The 19,148-nt window shown below is 38.5% G+C and overlaps 1 protein-coding gene across 2 annotated transcripts in view; it reads right to left on the reverse strand.

Annotated features, from left to right (window-relative positions):
- Positions 1–14,571: 14,571 nt before the first annotated feature.
- Positions 14,572–19,148, reverse strand: part of Smad9 (SMAD family member 9) — a 27,225-nt gene continuing 22,648 nt past the window's right edge. For both annotated transcript variants that reach the window (XM_010635227.2, XM_010635226.2), the window contains one exon: positions 14,572–16,505. In XM_010635227.2, the coding sequence (XP_010633529.1) occupies positions 16,362–16,505 (144 nt within the window). In that variant the 3' untranslated portion in view covers positions 14,572–16,361. The remainder of the gene's footprint in view (positions 16,506–19,148) is intronic.

Genomic DNA, 19,148 nt, shown 5'->3' on the forward strand with positions numbered 1-19,148 from the left:
CTTTTTTTTTTTTTTTTTTTTTTTTTTTTTTTTTTACTGTGCACATATGGTCTTTTCAAAAAATATTTCATTTGGGCCACGGATTTAGATCCGTAGTTCTGGTGCCTACCTCGCAAAATCAAGGGCTCGAGTTCAATCCCTGGAACGAGAAAAAAAATCTCATTAGAAATTGAGAGTGGTAAATATCTTGTCCTTATAATTATTTATCTTTTGTTAGTTGGGTTTACAGAAAGAAAAATGTTTTTATTAGTATTTGAACCTTTTAAAATTTGAAACTTTTAAATAAAAACTTTTGAATCAGTGCATCAGTAAATGATTTTTCATGTACTAAGGTTTCTTTTTTAAGATCTCTTCCCTTTTGTTATCTTTTGTTCATTTATATACATATACGTGGTACTTATTTATAATGAAATTTATGTCCTGGAGTTTCTTACCATCCAAGCTGAGGTCCAAAATGTATGCATTACTTCTCTATTGAAGGTGCATATACAAAAAAAAGTATTATAAAGGCAACAAGAACATATATCAGTTTTCTAGCAATTTACAGTTTTCAAAATGAGCTTGTATATCTAGGTGTCCTCCAGAAGAATCCTATAATGCCTATGCTGTTATTATTTTATAAATAGAAGGCTGACAGTGGTTCCATTACCTGCTCAGGCTTGTGGAGCTATTGGAAGTAAGCCCTGTGAGTCCAGCTTTCTTCCTACACACGGTTGCAAACACTATTCACATGCTAGTGTAATTGGCCCATGCACCTTGCATCCTGGCCACAGGTGTGCTCTAAGAATAAAGCTTTTGTACAAATTAAGCTTTGGTTTTGGGAATGCATTAAAAGATAAATTTTATTTAAATTAACTCTAATTATGTTACTTTAGAAAGCACTTTCATATGTGCTAATTCCTTCATGACAAAACAAATATTACCAACCATTTTTGAATGAAGGAATTTGGAATAAAAAATGACTTAGAGGACAGGTTATTCTGCTGTTAGAAAAAGCTAAGATCTGAACCTAAATCTTCTGTCTCCAAACATGAGGTTCTTTTCCCAGTAGTGTGTTGTTGCTACAGTTTTCCCAACCTTGCACTTGCAAGGCAGGAGAGGCAGGGGGTAAACCCACTGAGCTAAATCCCTGGCCCTGTGTTGTCGCTGCAGTAAGAACTAGCACTTTCAAGTGCCTGGTTTCTCACAATACACATTTCAATAAACACTAACCAGTTAAATTTTTTAAATAAAAATTCGTGCATGCATGCAAATATACTTTTACTACATTTAATTCACCAGTATGATCATATTATAGATAATGTAAATTCCCCCACTTTTTGTTTCTTTTTTTTGTCTTCGATGTACTGTCCAGTTTCTAGCTAAACTTTGTTATAAGCCAATATATATTTTCCATGTTTATGTAATAAAACACAAATATATATGTCTACACACATGCAAGCACACACATACATATTTAGAATTGGTTTGCTTCATAAAAATGTGGCTACATTAACACAACCATCAGGGTATTGCTTTTTCTCTCATTGAGTTTATTGGTACATTTTAGGTATACAGTACAGTTACACTTGTCATTGGGATCTTGTACCTTTACATGACAGGTCTTGATTCTCATTTTTTCCCCTTACCCCTGCCCTTCCTTCACCCCCCCTCCCCTCCCCATTTACAAACATTTTATTTCCGTTTCTTCACTTTCTCATATTTTTTTCTTTTCCCTTATTCCCTTTCCTCTACCCTTCCCACTTTCCCTACACTTTTAGCCCTTTTCTTCCTAGTTCACATTGTCCATTACCTCATTAGGATCTTATGTACTATTGTAGTTTTTCACACCAGAGAAACTATTTGGTATTTACACATGTGTGGCTTATTTATTTCACTTAGGAGTATATCCTCAATACGTATCCATTTTCCTATGAATGAATCTAATTTCTCATTCTTTATGGCTGAGTAGTAGCCCATTTGCTCATCAGTTGGAAACTGGATAAAGAAGATGTGGTTTTTCTATGAAATGGAATACTACTCAGCCAGTGTATTGCTTTTGTATGCACCATGGGGCATGTACCACCACGTAGCAGTCCCTGCAAGCCTCTCCTGTGGCTCTCTTGTCTCCCGTTAGATGGCTGCAGAGCGTCTCATGTTGTGTGTGTGCCAGCATTGTTCAGTCATCCCATTGCTGCCCCTGCGAATGATCATGCAGCGGACATCCTTGTGTGTTCCTACCTGTGCCTATTGGTGGCTTCATGGCCTTGGGTCAGACTCTCTTTGCCATTGGTAAGGCGGCTTAGGGAGGGAGGGAGGAGGGAGAGCAGCGGAAGGGAAAGTAAAGAATTAAGTTGTGTTATGTGCAAGTACCAACTCCTCACAATAAATGTAATCATTATGTACTGCAAACATGTACCAATAAAAATTTAAAAGAAATAATAGTGCTAGATGGAAGGGTATGTGTGTGTATTTCCTTTAAACGAGATGGTTCCATTCCTTCCTCCCAAATGAGCTATCACACTGCACATCTTTGTGGGGGATATTCCTCATATTTTTGCCAACAGGAGTTTGTGCTCTGCTTCACTCTTCCCTTTCTGATGAATATGTACCACTAATTGTCATGTGTATTAGCATTTTCTACAGTAATAGACAAATCTTTTTATATACTTGTTGACTGTTTAGATTTGCTCTTCTGTGTCTAGTACTAGCTTTTGCTCACTTTCCATTGGGTTCCCATTTCCTTCTCAGCATGCACAAGCTTGATTAACCTTCTGAAAACGAATCCTTTCTCATTTTTATACATTTTTTCCAAAAGTGAAATGTGACTGTTTACATTTTTATTGCATATTTTGTCATATAAGCTTTAAATTTTTACATTTTTCAATATGTCACACATTTCTTTCTGGCTCCTGTGTTTCCAGACTTATTTTAAAAGGTCTCAATTAGTATCTTTGGAATTATCACTGATTGATAATTTCCTGTTTCCTTTCTAGAATTAGAAAATATAGTTAACAAAGATCTTGACAAATAGTCCTAAATGCTTTTGCAAAACTAATTGGCATGGAAATCATTATTACCCCTTCAGTTTCTAACTTCAGTTAAAAGAATGACTATAATAACACAAATGCATAGACAGAAAGTGAACATTGTACTCATGACACATTGGAACTTGTGTTCAGATAGCAGTTATTTGAGAATGAGTTGAACTCTTTGTGTAGCAGACCCGCCTCACGTAGAAAAACACCTGATTTAAGTACTGCTTTGATTGTTCAACATCAATAAATGCTCTTAAAATTTTAATGAAAATATTTGACATTTAATAATTAGGTGAATGATCTCACCTTCCAGGCAAGAGATGGGCTATTACCCTTAAACATATAGTACTCCACCCTAGATAGTCATTTTTATTATTCTAAAGCACTGGAGATTAGGTCGCCCCCACCCAGTACTGGGGATTGAACTCAGGGTAAGCATTCTACCACTGAGATACAACCCTAGTCAGATCTATTTATCAAATTTTGAAATAGCATACTGCTAACTTGTCCAGGTGGGCCTTGAACTTGTAATCCTCCTGCCTCAGCCTCCTGAATAAGCTAGTATTATAGGCATCTACCACCACTCCCACTTTATAAATTTTTTTTCATTAAGTTTATTGGTACATTTTAGGTATACATTATAATTGTATTCATTATTGGGAACTTGTACCTGTGCATGATATATCTTGGTTCTTATTTTTTCCTATTCCTCTTCCCTTGCTTTTACCCCTCCATCTCTCCCTATTTACAAAAACTTTGTTTCCATTTTTCCTTTTCTCATTTTCCCCTTCTTTCTTTTCCCCTGCCCCTCTCCCTAATTCCCTTTCCCCTTTGAGCCTTTTCTTCCTATTTCACAATATCACTTATATATTTTGGTTCTCATTTACACTTTCATTTTCTCACACCAGAGAAACAATTCAGTGTTTACATATGTGTATCCTAGTTACTTCATTTAAGAGTATGGTCTCAAGGTCCATCCATTTAGCTATAAATATCTCTAGTTTATCATGAGCTTGGAGCTTTTTAGCATGGAGCTTTTCTGTTGAGCTTGAGATGTATACTGTAAGCACGGATGGCCAATTTTTACAAGCTATTTGTAATTTGGACTTAAGACACAAGAGTATATCCAATGAGAAAACTAAAACAGTAGAGGAAAACAACCAGGAGATAAATTATGATGATGGGATCTTCTGTTTGTTTTTAAACTACATCTTATATGATTTACCATTCTCAAATTGGAGACTACAGTCAACACTAATATGATTTTATATTGGTTGTCTTTGAAAATCGAATAAGCAGGATATATGATTCATATATTAATATTAAATATTTGTACAAAATATATTTCCATTTATGAGGATAATATTATATTAGGCTGCATGTATACACTAGCCCTTCACCATCATGATTAGAATCATCTGCTGAAACCTGTGAGAGCTGGTGAGTGTAACTTGTTTCCTTTCAGAAAATGAGGGAACCTAGGGATTAGAGAAACTGATATTTTCTTAAAGATCTTCTAAAATTGAAGCTAGGATGGAAATTCAAGTTTGCTTTCACCAGGACAGTACTCAGAGACCGTTGTTTCCAAGATCCTATTATACTCACAAAGCTTGCCTTTCCTAAGTATCATCCATCATACAGGTGACATCCTGCCTGTCTGTAATGTGCTAGTTAGTGGACATTTGCAGCCAGGGGAACATTTGTCTGTCTTAGTTACTTTTCTCATTTCTCAGACAAATACTTGACACCCAAAGTTAAAAGAGGAAAGGTTTATTTAGCTCAGCTTGTAGAGGTTTCAGTCCATAATCAGCTGGCTCCAAGACAGGTTGGCACATGGCAGAGGGGCAACAGTTCATGGTGCCAGAAAACAGCAAAAGCAACAAGAGAATTTAACAGCCTCTTATCTCATTGCACCATGAATCAATCACACACTCTAGATTCAGCCACCTCTAAAAAAAGCCCCTTCTAAGATTTCACGAGACTTTAGGGGCACATCTAGAAACAAGCCGTAACACTGTCCAAGGGGAAGCACGTATGCCTTTCCTAGCTGATACCCCAGCTTCTCTTTGATGCCCAAATGATAAGTTACTGTGTTGTTTCCTATGACTCTTATATTTCTTGCTTGCCTCTTTAGTGCCAACAACATACAATGAAGATTGCCCTTAGCTCCCAAGTACCAGACAGTTGCTGTCTTTAAATGAGGGCAGAAAGTCTATCCAACATCCTACTCCCCTGGATCCTTCCTGCTTTGTTATCCGTGGCCCCTCCCTAGGATAGGCACAGCCCATTCTGAACAGCAACAAGAACACAGTATTAACTCTGAGAAGCTCACATTGGAGGTGTAGTCAGTGCTTTCAGCAGAGCACCAGCCCCTGAGTATGTCCCGCTAGCCATGTGCCAAAGGGCAGATGCGAAGACTGTTATAGTGACTGTGACAAGTGTAGCAGTGGCAGGAGCAGCAGGGTCGTGAGACCGTCATTGTTCCCACTGCCTACATAGTCCCCTTGCTGGGAAATGCAGTAACTCACCACTGATGTTAGTAACAGGAGGCATGAATTGATGGGTTTAATTCGAGCAACCAAAATGGCCAGCCTCCTACATGATCAGGGCGAGAAAATCAGGAATTCCAAACAGAGATCTCAAATAGTTTATACAGGCATAGCAGATTAAACTAGGACACTGATGAAAACCAGTGTAACTTTTTAATTTTTAAGAGATGAGGTCTTGCTGTGTTGCCCAGCCTAGCCCTGAACTTCTGTGCTTCAGCAATATTTCTGCCTCAGCCTTCTTCATGGCGAGGATTACAGACTACTGAGCCCAGCTTGTGGGTACTTTGAAAGAGGCTTGCCTGTATTTTGTGACAAGCTGTTTTTACCTGAGATCTCTTGGTGGACAAAAGGCAAAGTTTCGTCAGTATTCCAGACACCTGAGTACTCAACTCGTTTCATTCATCTAACATCACCCCAGAGCACAGTGGCTTAAAATAACCTTGGCAGTGCTGTTGTTGTTGTTGTTGTTGTTGTCCATAACATTAGAGGTTGGCTGAGCACTACTGAGGCTTCTGGTAATCTTGTCCATGGTGTCTAGTGAGGTTGCATTCGGGGGTGCGGGGGTGGCCATGACTGGAAAATAGCCAGGTGGCCCTCATCCCCCAGAGCCAGATGTGGGAAACCAAAGGCCCTTAGGCAAATCTGACCCATGGTTATTTTTTGTACTTCCATGAGCAGTGGTTTTTATGTTTTTAATTCTTGGAAAATAAGTTTTACATTTTTAGATAGTTGAGTAAAAAAAGAAACTACTTTGTAATATGTGAAAATCATACGAAATTTGAATTGCAGCATCCATAAAGATTTATTGAAACATAACCACATTCATTTGCTTGTTATTTATGGCTCCTTTTGTACTACCAGGGAATAAGGGAGTGGTTGAGAAAAGCACAGAGACCACATGGCCCACAAAGCCAAAACTATTTACTCTTGGGCCCTTTGTGGTGTTTGCTGGGCCCTTTTCCAAGGCCTCTGCCCACAAACATCTCTTTACTCCATAGTGTAGTCCAAGCTGCCAGCACAGAGGTCTGCTGTAGCACAAGCCCCATATGCAAGCACTTACTGGATTTCTGTTGCACGACACTAACTTACTACTGGTGAGTTGAAGCAGGTCATGTAGCTGAGCTACCTTCACTTGGATGGTCATTAATACTGGGATGAGTGGTTCCTTGGAGGGCACTGAAGTAAACCTACCAGTCACTCAGTAAATGGGTCCAAAACCTTGGTTTATTGGGCAGCAGACACCTATGAGAAGGTTCTATATTAAAAGTAATGGACACGAGCTAGTAATAATTTTATCTTCGATAATGGCTTTTACCTGGGATCAAGGTAAATTAAATCAATGATTCTATGGTAGACTGAATTCTGTCCCCAAGGATATCTGCATAGTAACTCCTAGAACTGGAAGATGTTACCTTTCACGGAGAAAGGGACTTGGCAGAGGATACTGACCAAGAAAAGGAAGTAGATGTGATGAGAGAAGCAGTAAGTTAGTTGAAGAGATTTGAGAAAGCAGTCACCAGCCAAGGAAACACAGGCACCCTCCAGAATCTACACGTTAGAAAATGGGTTCTCTGTTAGAGTCTCCAGAAAGAACCAGCCACACCAACACCAACAGTCCTGTGAGACTGACTTTAGATTTCAGGCCTCCAGAAATGTAAAAGAATGTTATTTTAAGCCACTACATTTGTGCTACTGTTGGTGGATTTTGTTTTGTTTTGTTTTCAGCAGCAGTAGGAAAGTAATACAAGTCTTCGAGTGGTAAGGGTGAGAGAATCTCAATCTCATCAGGTTTCAAACTGGTACTACTTGGAATCTCTTGCTTCTTTTATCAGAAAAATTTGGCCAATATAAACAACCAACCAACTAAATTTTATGCTAACATAATTTTTAACTGAATGTAAAAGAATTGACTGCATACTCTTTGAACCAAAGAAGTATCTGCCCCAATATTAAAGTGCATGCAATCTGTATTATACATCCTATGTCCTCTGCTCTTTGCTCGAGGATTGTAAATTCCAGCCAACACAGCAAGAAACCTGTGTGAAGTGAGACAATTCTGAGTCTCAAACTCCCAAACTGAGAGATGTCTCCCAACAAAATACTCTAAAGCTACTCATAACACCCCTGGTAGCATGATGCAGGGAGAACCAAAGGGATTCTGTAATAGTTGGTAACACTGTCGCTTTTTAACTTAGAACTGCTTTGATTTGTCATTGTGGATTTAAGAATCTGTTATCCAGAAGTCTCCGTGAGCCAGAAAAGGATTTCTGAGCAAAAAAGTTTTCTTCTGTGGCTAACTGACCTGACAAAGAGCCTCCCCCAGCTCATACCCACCACACACACACCTGACACACGTCCTCCTTTGTTGTCCTTTGTTCTCAGGAAGTGTCTGTGTCCAGTGTGCTTTTCTATCAAATCATGTAAACTAAATGTAACTCCCTCAGCCAATGAACTAATGATAAATCCTTGCTTCTATATCCCCACCCCCTTTCCCTTGACCCATATAAACCCTGTTCACGGCCAGCTCCTGGCTGATTGCTCTGTGGAGAAATTCCCCATCAGCCCACTGGTGTAATGAACTTGGCTCCAGCCCCTGGGTGTGTTCCCAATTCTTCTTGGCCTGATCTTGCTATATCACTAAGTGCTGCCACTCTGAACTGTAAGCCTGCTGTTACATTAGTTTAGTGTGTAGCATCTTGACCTCCAAGATCCTGCCTGTGTCTACCTCTCTCCTCTACATGGAGCCATTATAAATTATTTACGTGTTATAATGCCAATAGATGACACTGTGTCGCCTAAGTTCTTTCTACTCCTTTTAGTTCTTTTCTATTTCTTCAACAATTAAGGTGGCCTCTCTAGTTCTTTAAGACTAAGCTATTTCTTTTTTATGACAAACCATGGCAAACAGCATTATTTTTGCCAACTTTTGTTTACAAAACTGTTTCATAATAATCTATAATTTCACAAACTCCCTTAGAAAGATTGTCAATTTAATTTTAATGGTGTATAGAAATAAATATTAAGTGTTTTAAACATTGTATTAAAATTGTTTTAGGGATGAGGATAGCTACTCCCTTAGAAAGATTGTCAATTTAATTTTAATGGTGTATAGAAATAAATATTAAGTGTTTTAAACATTGTATTAAAATTGTTTTAGGGATGAGGATTTAGCTCAGTGGTTCTGCCACCTGCCTTGCAAGCACAAGGTCCCAAGTTCAATCCCCAGTACCAAAAAAAAAAAAAAAAATGTTTTAATATACAGGTGGGTGCTTCTTGACTTACAATGAAGTTATGTCCTTACACACCCATTTTAAGTTGAGAATAAGTTTAAAAAATGCATTTGATATTCTTATCCTACCAAACATCCCAGCCACATAGTAGCATAGAGTATCATGTAGTTTATCCTCATAATCAAGGGGCTGCATAGGGGCTGCGGCCACTCAGCATCCCTGGAGAGCATCCCTTTTGCAAGCTGCTAGTCTGCATATGCATATCACACTGCACGTCCAAGTTTTCCTGAATGCTGCAGCTTTCTCTCCATTGTAAAGTCAAAAACTCAAGTTGAACTATAGTATACTGGGGACCATCTAAACATTTAAATATTTATATTGAGGTGAGTCTCACTCTTCACATTCACTGAGTGTGATGCTATACTTAACTTTTTAAAAATAATTGTTAAGAAAAACATCTGTTAACAAATGAATTGTAAGATGATGCTGTGTTTAGCCTGGAGACTAAATGTACAAGAAAGGATAAACCATCATGACATTAAATAAACAAGACACTTTTTACACGATGCCTGGAATTCTTGAAATTGTGCTTAATGCCAGTGGGTTATTCTGATAATGTTTAGGTGTGTTCCTTTCTAAATTAGGAGGTAGGTACCCTGCCACTTGCAAGCGTTATCTGTGAGTAACACATGGCAGATATGAATAGTTTTGTCTAAAAAGCCAAATGATATAATTTTTCATTATTTATGCCATTTCACCCTAGTATTTATTATATTACTAGAGCGATACTTAGACAGTACAAAATATTTTTATCAGGTGCATGCAAATTATGGAGCCATCAGTTGCAATGCAGAAGTAAACTTTCAGAATTCTTTTTGTTAACTAGGTGATGATGCAACATCAGAATTCTTTATGCTTCCAATCTTCACTGAAACTCATATTTGAAAATATGTGCTCAGAATTAAAACACTTTTAACTGAAAGCTATCTTGTTATTGATTTGCAGTTACTGGAAACTGAATAACTGTTTCCAAACTGAACCACCAGCATGTTTCTCTGATGCCCACCAGCTGCTCCTGGTCACTTAACATTCAATTAGAGACTTGAAATCATTATTTGGAAGGGAAGAAACTAAATTATTTACAGATTTTTGAAAGAGAATTGTAAACAAATACTATTTCTGCCTTACAGGGTGAATCCCAGATGCCATTCCACACAAAGCTGGAAAATGCTGAAATGAGTACACATAATTTCTGCCCTTAGAGGTGGACAGATAAATGATGTGGCACAGGAAATGATAACTGGCTGTCAGTGGGCACAAACTGTTATGGGAGCATCTCACCTGTGGTGGACATACCTGGTATGGATTGCTAAAGGAGCTGATTGGAGTCAAGTTGCATTAGCTCAGCCTTCCCTGTTCCATCTAGAGGCTGATGAAGATGTCATTCCCACTGCCCCTCTCTCCAGCAGCCTACCACAAGTGATAATAAACAGACTTTATTGGTTTACTCATGTATCTTGCTTCATAACCTGATAGTCTAAAGGCAGAAATGCTGTCATTGTACCTATAGTGCCTGCTGATACATCAGAACTGTCAGATGAATGAATGTGTAGAAGTTGCTATGGCAATGAAAAATCCTCCTGTAAGATGAGCTAATGTTAAAGATAGAATTTTATGTCTACACTGTGATATATTTAAAATGTGTACGAATCAGTGTTTGAAATGCCAAAACCAAGTATTACATGAAAGAACAGGCTTAGGAGCCATGGGGGTGAAGAGACAAAGAGGATATCACTTGGGTCCAGAAACAATTTTCTAGCCTTCTCCCCACCACCACCATAATCAACTCGTTTCTTGGTGCTGAGGGTTGAACCCAGAGCTTTGGACATGCTAGGCAAGCGCACAGCCACTGAGGTACATCCCCAGTCCTCCAGAAACTTAAACCAGAAGTTTTATTATCTCCACCAACATCTAACCTGTAAAGCCTGTCTTTCAACCATTTATATTTTGGAGTTTCACAAAATACTTCTCTTGAGTAAAGGGATCCATTTTTTTTAAAAATGACAAAGTTAATTTTAAAAATTAAATTATCTTAGAAATATTAGATATTTTTCCTTCTGTATTTGAAGACTAGAAGTACATTTAAAGGGAATTAAGAATTTAAATGTTAGATATGTTCGTATTTATCCTAGACTTCATTTAGTTTTCTTGAGTGGTTTTTATTTCCCCAACACTGGAGATCAAACTCAGGACCTTGTGCTTGCGAGGCAGAGACAATGTCACTGACCTAAATCTCCGGCCCAACAGTAGTTTTCTTTTAGCTCCTTTTTAATGGACAATATATAGCATAGTACAGATATTTATGATAATAAAATAAATCATTCCTATAGACTACAATATCACTTTGTATCTGCTACTGCCCACAAAGGCTTCTATGTACAAATGGTCTCTGACTTCCAGTAATTTGACTTAGAATCTTTAAACTTAACAGTTCTTCAACTTCATGATGGTACAAAAGCAATATATGCATTCTGTAGAAACCATACTTAGCATTTTTAATTGTATTCTTTTCCCTGGTCTGTGATACCACTCAGCACAGTAGTCTTGCAGTGTTGGGCAGTGGCAATGAGCAGCAGGTGCCAGTCAGCCACATGGCAACAATGGAAAACAGCCAACTCTGCGGGGTTGCTAAGGTGGAATATTCGGTAGGGCAAGTGTACTAAAAGCATTTTTATTTACTATAATTTCCACTTACAGGAATTTTATAGAGGTACATACAACCCCATTATAAATTAAGAAGCATTTGTATATTGTCTCTAAAATTTCTACAAGATGTTTAACTCAAAAATCACCACTTAATTTCTCCACAGCGTGAATGTTTTTTTATGTTTTATTTTCAAATTAGAATGGTTTGAGATTGTGGTGAGGAGCTGTGGATCCACATACAGTGAATTCTGTTATGGAGTTTGTAGGAAAAATGAGCTAAAACACATCTCAGTACAGTATTCTTTATTATAAACAATCAGAATACAGTGTAACTGTGCATTTGAAGGATAACTGAAGCCAAGGTTATTATCATCAAAAGCATTACTTCACTCAAATAGGGTTTCTCCTTTTGTGTTGGTGTGTTTTACATTCATTTGAATTTATCTTTAACATATGCCAGGATCACCTAACCTTGTACAGTTCAGCTGTTAAATTGTAACAGGGAAGACAATTTGGAATGCATGTTATATTTTGCTTGCTTTATTGAATATACATAACTAATATTTGAGGCACATTCAAAGTTAAGCAGGAGCTTAAGGAGCTAGTGATATTTATAAAATGGTTTTATTATTGATGTCTTGTTGCTGTAATGGGAGATCCATATCCTTAGAAGATAATAAAAAGAGGATGCTAAAGGCTAGGTAATTGGCCAACTTTTCCTGATGTATAATGAGTTCAAAAATGAAGCAAAGCAATACCTCAGACAAAGGACTATTATCAAGGATATATAAAGAACTCAAAACAATCAGTCCCCCCAAATATAAAGACCCGATCCAAAAATGGGCATCCGAAACGAACAGACATTTCTCATACAAAGAAGTGAAAGCAGCAAGAAAATATATGAAAAAATGTTCCACATCACTGGTCATTCGAGAGATGCAGATGAAAACAACACTAAGATTCCACCTCACCCCACAAAGAATGGCTGCTATCAAGAAATCACACAATAACAAATGTTGGCGGGGTTGTGGGGAGAAAGGAACCCTCCTCCATTGTTGGTGGGAGTACAGACTAGTGCAACCACTATGGAAATCAATATGGAGATACCTCAAAGAGCTTGGACTGGAGGTTCCATTTGACCCAGCCATCCCTCTGTTGGGTATCTTTCCAAGAGAACTGAAAGAATCATATCACAGAGAAGTATGTGCACCCATGTTTATAGCGGCACAGTTTGTAATAGCTAAATCTTGGAAACAACCTATTTGCCCATCCGTTGGAAACTGGATAAAGAAGTTGTGGTTTTTCTATAAAATGGAATATTACTCAGCCATAAAGAGCGAGAGAATAGATTCATTCATAGGAAAATGGATACATATTGAAGATATACTCCTAAGTGAAATAAATAAGTCCCACATGTGTAAATACCAAATAGTTTCCCTGGTGTGAATATTCTGCAACAATGCATAAGATTCTAATAAGATTACTGACATTTAGAAATAGGAGGAAAGGAGCTAAAGGTGTAGGGAAGGTGTGATACGTAGGGGAAGAACAAAAAGGGAAGAGAAAAAAATGTGAGAGAATGAAAAGATGAAAATAAAGTGATTGTAGATGGGGAGGGGAGGAGGGGGTGAAGGGAGGGCAGAGGTAAGGGGAAAAAAATGAGAATCAAGACTTGCCATGTAAAGGTACATGATCCCAACAATGAATGTAACTGTACTGTATCCCTAAATGTACCAATAAACTCAATAAAAAAAAAAAATGAAGCAAAGCAAAACATAAAAGTGTGTTTTAAAAAGTGATATCTTTTTGGTTGCAAAGCACTAACAGCTATCAACATGTCATCTAAATAAAACAAAATTTTCACATCTCATTTTTTTAATATTCAAAAAAACAATACTGGCTTAAACAATATGAACAATGTTCTGAGTCTTATGAGCAGGCCAAAAGGTGGCTGCTTTCAGTTCCATGATTCTCAGCACAGCAACCTGAAACATGTTAGTAGTGCTGATGCATTTAATGGCCTACCCTGTCCGCTTTGCTTGTGTTCCTGTGAAAGGCTGCTATTTAAATTTTCAACTTGTCCACCTCATGGAATGAATGCTAAATGACCACACTTTGAAATCTGAAATCAAATACTGCATTACAAGCTTTGAGAACTCTTAGCAGCAAAAGACAAAAAACAAAACAAAACAAAAAGACAGCTGATTGAAATGTGTCCAGATGGGCTGGGAGTATAGCTCAGTGGCGAGCACTCACCTAGCATGTACGAAGTCCTAGGTTCAATTCCCAGGATCGGAGGGGCGGGGAATGGCTATTTACGAGAACCAGAGAATTTGCTTCCCATCAATTCTGAAGTCTCCAGATTTCACAGGGGTTGGTGGGACATGATTGCTGATAATGCCACATGACATTTCATAACTTATTTTTCACAGAAATAATTCAGGCACACGGCCTAATTTTCTCATTGTTTTAAAGTTACAATGACACATATGTGTTTTCTAAATTGTCATTGTTATTTTAAATGTGATTTAAAAATGAGAACCAAGACCTGTCATGTAAAGTTACAAGATCCCAATGATGAATGTAACCACTGTATACCTAAAAAGTACCAATAAATTTAATGAGAAAAAAAATCTAAATTAGAGGAAGGTAATAAAAAAAAGTGTCATTTAGAAGCCACGACTCTGATTGATTTTATAAAGGTGCAAGATTCTCAGAGGATGAGTTTGAGAACTTGTGGAGAGGACCAACAAGCTGCTGTTGGGCTCTGGAATAAAAGCTGTGTGAGCCTGAAACTTACATGGAATGGTACTCGTTTGAGACTCACCAGGTTAATGACTTTTCCAAGAAAAGGGGAGGAAGGGAATTATTAGAAAGTGAGAAAGCAAGTACGGGGGTAAAAGCTCTGAGACAAAAAGTTGCATTTATCCAAGGAGTCAGAACAGAAGGGAAATAAAATTTTAAAACTGAGATGCTTAAAAATCAACGACATTTGAAGCTGGGAATTTAGCTCAGTGGCACTGTGCCTGCTTTGCAAGTGCAAGGTCCTGAGTTTGATCCCCAGTACCAAAAGAAAAAAAAAATCAATGACACTTTTCAAGCAAAAGAAATTTTGCATGTTTTGTTTTCAAAGTTCTGAAATACATCTATACAAGACAAGTACAGTTCACTGTTAGACTCTGCTCCATGAATGCCGGGACCATCTCATTTCCATCTGATTCCTGGTACCTAATATTGTACCTGGCACTCACAAGTGCACAGTACACAGCTGATGAATCAGTAAACTGTGGGTTTTTCTAAACACGAAGTGGCAGCCTAGTTTTAATGTAAAAAATAATCATTATTTTCTACTATATATATGAAAGTTTCTATTGGTGAAAACTAGTCTGTACAAGAGGTGACAGTAGTAACTCACTCGTGTATCTTTTTCACATGATCCTTTCTAACTTGAGTATAGTTTGACGAGAAACAACTACATGTGCACTAACTCTACATAGGATGTATAAATGAAGAAGCCTCTTGGATTACTGAAGCACTGTCAGAAGCATAACTTCCATCTTAAATTGTACATTTTTAAGAAGGTGTGAAATATCTTTTCAAGCATTGCAGTGTTTAGTGGGCAGCAAGTACCTAGAAATTTCTGGGATTTCCCTTTATCATCCAAAGAAAAACAGAACAGCTTTTTAATATTATGTATGCTTTCAAAAGATGTGCTGCTATTCAGTACCACTGTTTCTCCCAAATTAGAGGAAGTATGAAATTATTATCACTCTATTTCAGGAGGGTTTAGCTTTAAGAGGCTACCGGATTTAACCAGTCGATAGTTTAATCAATACAGACATTAATTAATTCATAAATTTGATCCAACAATATCTCTAGATTTTCCCAAGAGCTTTATTATTGTTTTAATAATCAGTAAATAGTTATTATTTACCTAAGGCAGGAAAATGTGGCACCCTAGGGGAGCCCTAGAGCTTGAATGTGGGAACGTGAGAAGGTGAAAATAAGTGTGTGATGTTTTGTCCAACCCTTTTATCTCACTGCTTCCTCCCTAAACAGGACTCATTCCTAGTGTTGAACACTGCACAGTTGCAACAATCTGCAGGGTTCTCTGATAATCCAACCTAGCTTCCCTGGGTGGTTCTTGGACTAAATTCTGAACTGACCTTATCATTTGGTATTATAGCTCATTCCATTCTATTTTTACATGTATTTTCTCTTATTAGACTCACTTTTACAGTGGTAGGTTGAGACAACATGACACTTCACAGTTTTAAATGTACCATTGATAATATCACAGTAGTTCAACTATAGTATACAGTTCAACTTCAGAAATAACGCTTCTGTGGTTTACCTCACATAATTCATTGTAGAAGCCTGATTTCTCCGCCTTGCCATTAGCACTAAAAGTGACATCATTTAAACTGTATGGGTTTGATCGTTTTGTTTTCTGTGAAAATATTACTTTCTGTAGTGCTACTAATACCTGATTTTTGCAATGTGGACAGTTTCCACATTTCTGCTAGGCCACACATGCTGGATATGACACACCAATTAGAGTATCTTCGACTCCAACGACACCTTTCACATATCATTTACACTGCTTTCACTCATTTCCTCCCACAAAAGTAGTGGTTTACAACAGCATAGGCTTGAAAACCCTGCTCTTCCAATCATTCTGTGATGGCCCCAGATTAACTAGGTAGCACAAAACAAAAGGTGGTAAAAAAACGAACAATATACATTATATGTATTTACACAGGTATTTAGAAACTTGAGCTAGTTGCAAATCTGAAATGATATAAGCAACTGCCTGCAACAGCATCTATTCTATAGAAATGCAGCTTCAGACGCAGCTGTTAAGACACTGAAGAAATGGGGTTGTGTGGAGAGCCCATCTGAGTCAGGACTTTGTCCAACCACTGCAGCGGTCCGTGAAGGTGAATCTCAATCCAGCAGGGGGTGCTCGTGACATCCTGGCGATGATACTCAGCTCCCCAGCCCTGAAAGGCAAGAATGGATCCCAGAGTGATTACACCACTTTATGGCCCAAAGCCAACAGGCAGAGCAGGGGGACGCAGAGCCCACACACCCAGAGAGCTCCTAAAATCTGAAAGAGAGAGCAGGAACTCCACCCTCCTGTAAGAACAGAGTGCCTTCTGCACCAACCAGCTGCCTCAGAGGAATCCAAATTAGTGTGCCCTCTGGGCTCAAAAGCAGGTACCAGCCCAAGGATGGCTGGGCTCTAAACCATAACATGCGACATGCTGGCAAGTCATCTCCCCTTCCGCAGGGGGAGATCCTCAACCTTACATTCATTCCCCCTTCATGAGGACTGTATCCTGCCCAAAACTGGTTCGTCCTGACAGACCAAGGACTGGAGCTGAAAGTTGTGACAAGAGAACTGGAGGATTCTCTTGATTTCCTGGGTGGATTATCAAAGCTTATTTCTTTTCCCTCTTTACAATTTCCCATTTATCATCATCCACAGGAGAGATAGTGAAGAAATTTGCATATTTATCTCTATATGTGATTCATTAATGAAAAATTATTTGGAAATAGAGATCACATCTAAACAAATTAGTTTTGCTACTGGAAACAGTAATTCTTGGTAGAGGTGTTTAAAAATTGGATTTCAACAGGACAATGCTGCCTGGTCACACTTTGCATTTGTGACCATGATCCTTAAGGGGACCTCCAATGTCACCTGGTAGTCTCACCACACCGCTTTGGCCTCACTTCCCTTCTAGCTGATGGTTTCACACCTGCTCCTCTCCTCAAAAGTCTCTAACACCTACTCCCCCATCCACACTGACAATGGATGAACTTTTTTTTTTCATAAGAAAAATGGAGCCATCAGAAAGGAGAATTTCCACAGCACCTGCGCCCACATACTCAGCCTTTCTACCTTTTGCCATAAATTATCTGTTTCCATATAAGCAAGTCCATCCATCTAATGCATTATTAGACTCATGAATCCATTTACATACACATTATTAGACTTAGTCCTACTGCTGCTTCATTGGTTGACCTTTCACTGTTCCCTTTGCTGACTGCTTCTCCTCTCCTTCAACTTTAATGTTGAAGTGTCCTGGGTGCAAACAGCAGTCATCCAGGACATGGAGTTAAATATCATCCACATGCAGTGATACCCAGTTTATACAGCCAGTAGCAACCTTTCACCCCAAACACTCTTTCATCTAACTACCACTCAGCACCTCCATTTGAATGTGTGAAAGACATCTCAAAGCGGCTGAACTCAGTTCTATCTCCAATCCTGACCCACTCACACCTCCATCATGGCTGAAGGGAACTAATTCCATCTTTCTAACCCTCTTTTCCTTGAACCTGAATCAAATCTGCCTTCACAAATGGGAGTCTTTCTACTTCTCACAACTTCCTCTGGAGCTCTCCTGATAGGGGGACACGAAGGAACAAAGGAACGTTGCCTCCTCACCCTCCTCCCTACTTCTCACTTGCCTGCATAATGCCTATTCTGCATGCAGGAGCCAGAATGATCCTTTCAAAACACAGGTCTCACCAGGAAACTTATCTGCTGAAATCCCTGCAATCCCTGTTTTTACTAAACTCCTTGCACAGCTCTCTGCCATCTCATCAGCTCCCTGGGGTGCAATCACAAAGTCTGCTTCTCTCTTCCAAATTTCTAACACTCTTTCCCTGAAGCTGTGTGCTTGCTCCTCCCTCAGCCTGTATTGATCTTTTCCCAGAGTCCCACAGCTAACACCTTCAAATCTCTGCTGATGCATCTCCTCCTCCTTGAAGTCTCTTGTGACTTGCAGCCTTCCCCTGCCCCAGCCCTTAAAATTCCCTTCACTTGAATCTACATTTTTCTCATTTCTTGTAGAATAAGAAAGAGACCTGTGAGTAATTATCCAATAGATCTCAATGCCTACAAATAGTGCCTGGCCTGGCACATGGCAAGTGCTCAAGAAATATTTATTGGCTGAATGAAGGAGTCCTAAAATCAGTAAAAATCAGAGACTTTACAGATGATCTAGTCCATCACTCCCACCAGTCTTCAGTCATCTATAATTTTTAACTAATCATCTATATTTATATTTGATGAGTTTTTAGGTCTCTGCAATACTAGCTAATAGCTTGCTCTCTATGAATTGTGTAGCTTCATAAATTCAAATGTTGCATATCTAAGAAATACATCTGGATGATCTTAGGAAAACCAGATTTACATGCAAGCTTACATCTCAGTGAAATAATTACCTATGAGATGGTGGCACTTCTTCCTCATTTTAAAAACACAGGCCTGGAAAAAAATAACTGTAGGATTCAAACAATTATTCATTAACAGCAACCCATTGCCCTCTGCTGGCTCTAAAGCAACAGAGCATATGAGAAAAATTCTGGGCGTTTTCTAAGTGCTTTACAAGGTAAAAATATTGTTAAAATGGTGAGTTTATATGAAACTGCTTTGTTATCATGAAAGGAAAGTGGGTCCAAGAAGCCAGTGCAGCCAGGCCTGTGGCTCACACTTGTAATTCCAGCAACTGGGAGGCTTAGGCAGGCGGATCACTGTATGTTTAAGGCCAACCTGGGCTACATGAGTTTGAGCCAGCCTGAATTACAAAGTGAGTCTCTGCCTCAAAAAAAAAAAAAAAAAAAAAAAAAAA

The sequence above is a fragment of the Fukomys damarensis genome, unplaced genomic scaffold (assembly GCF_012274545.1).
Source record: "Fukomys damarensis isolate Sample0158 unplaced genomic scaffold, DMR_v1.0_HiC HiC_scaffold_38, whole genome shotgun sequence".
Classification (NCBI taxonomy): domain Eukaryota; kingdom Metazoa; phylum Chordata; class Mammalia; order Rodentia; family Bathyergidae; genus Fukomys; species Fukomys damarensis.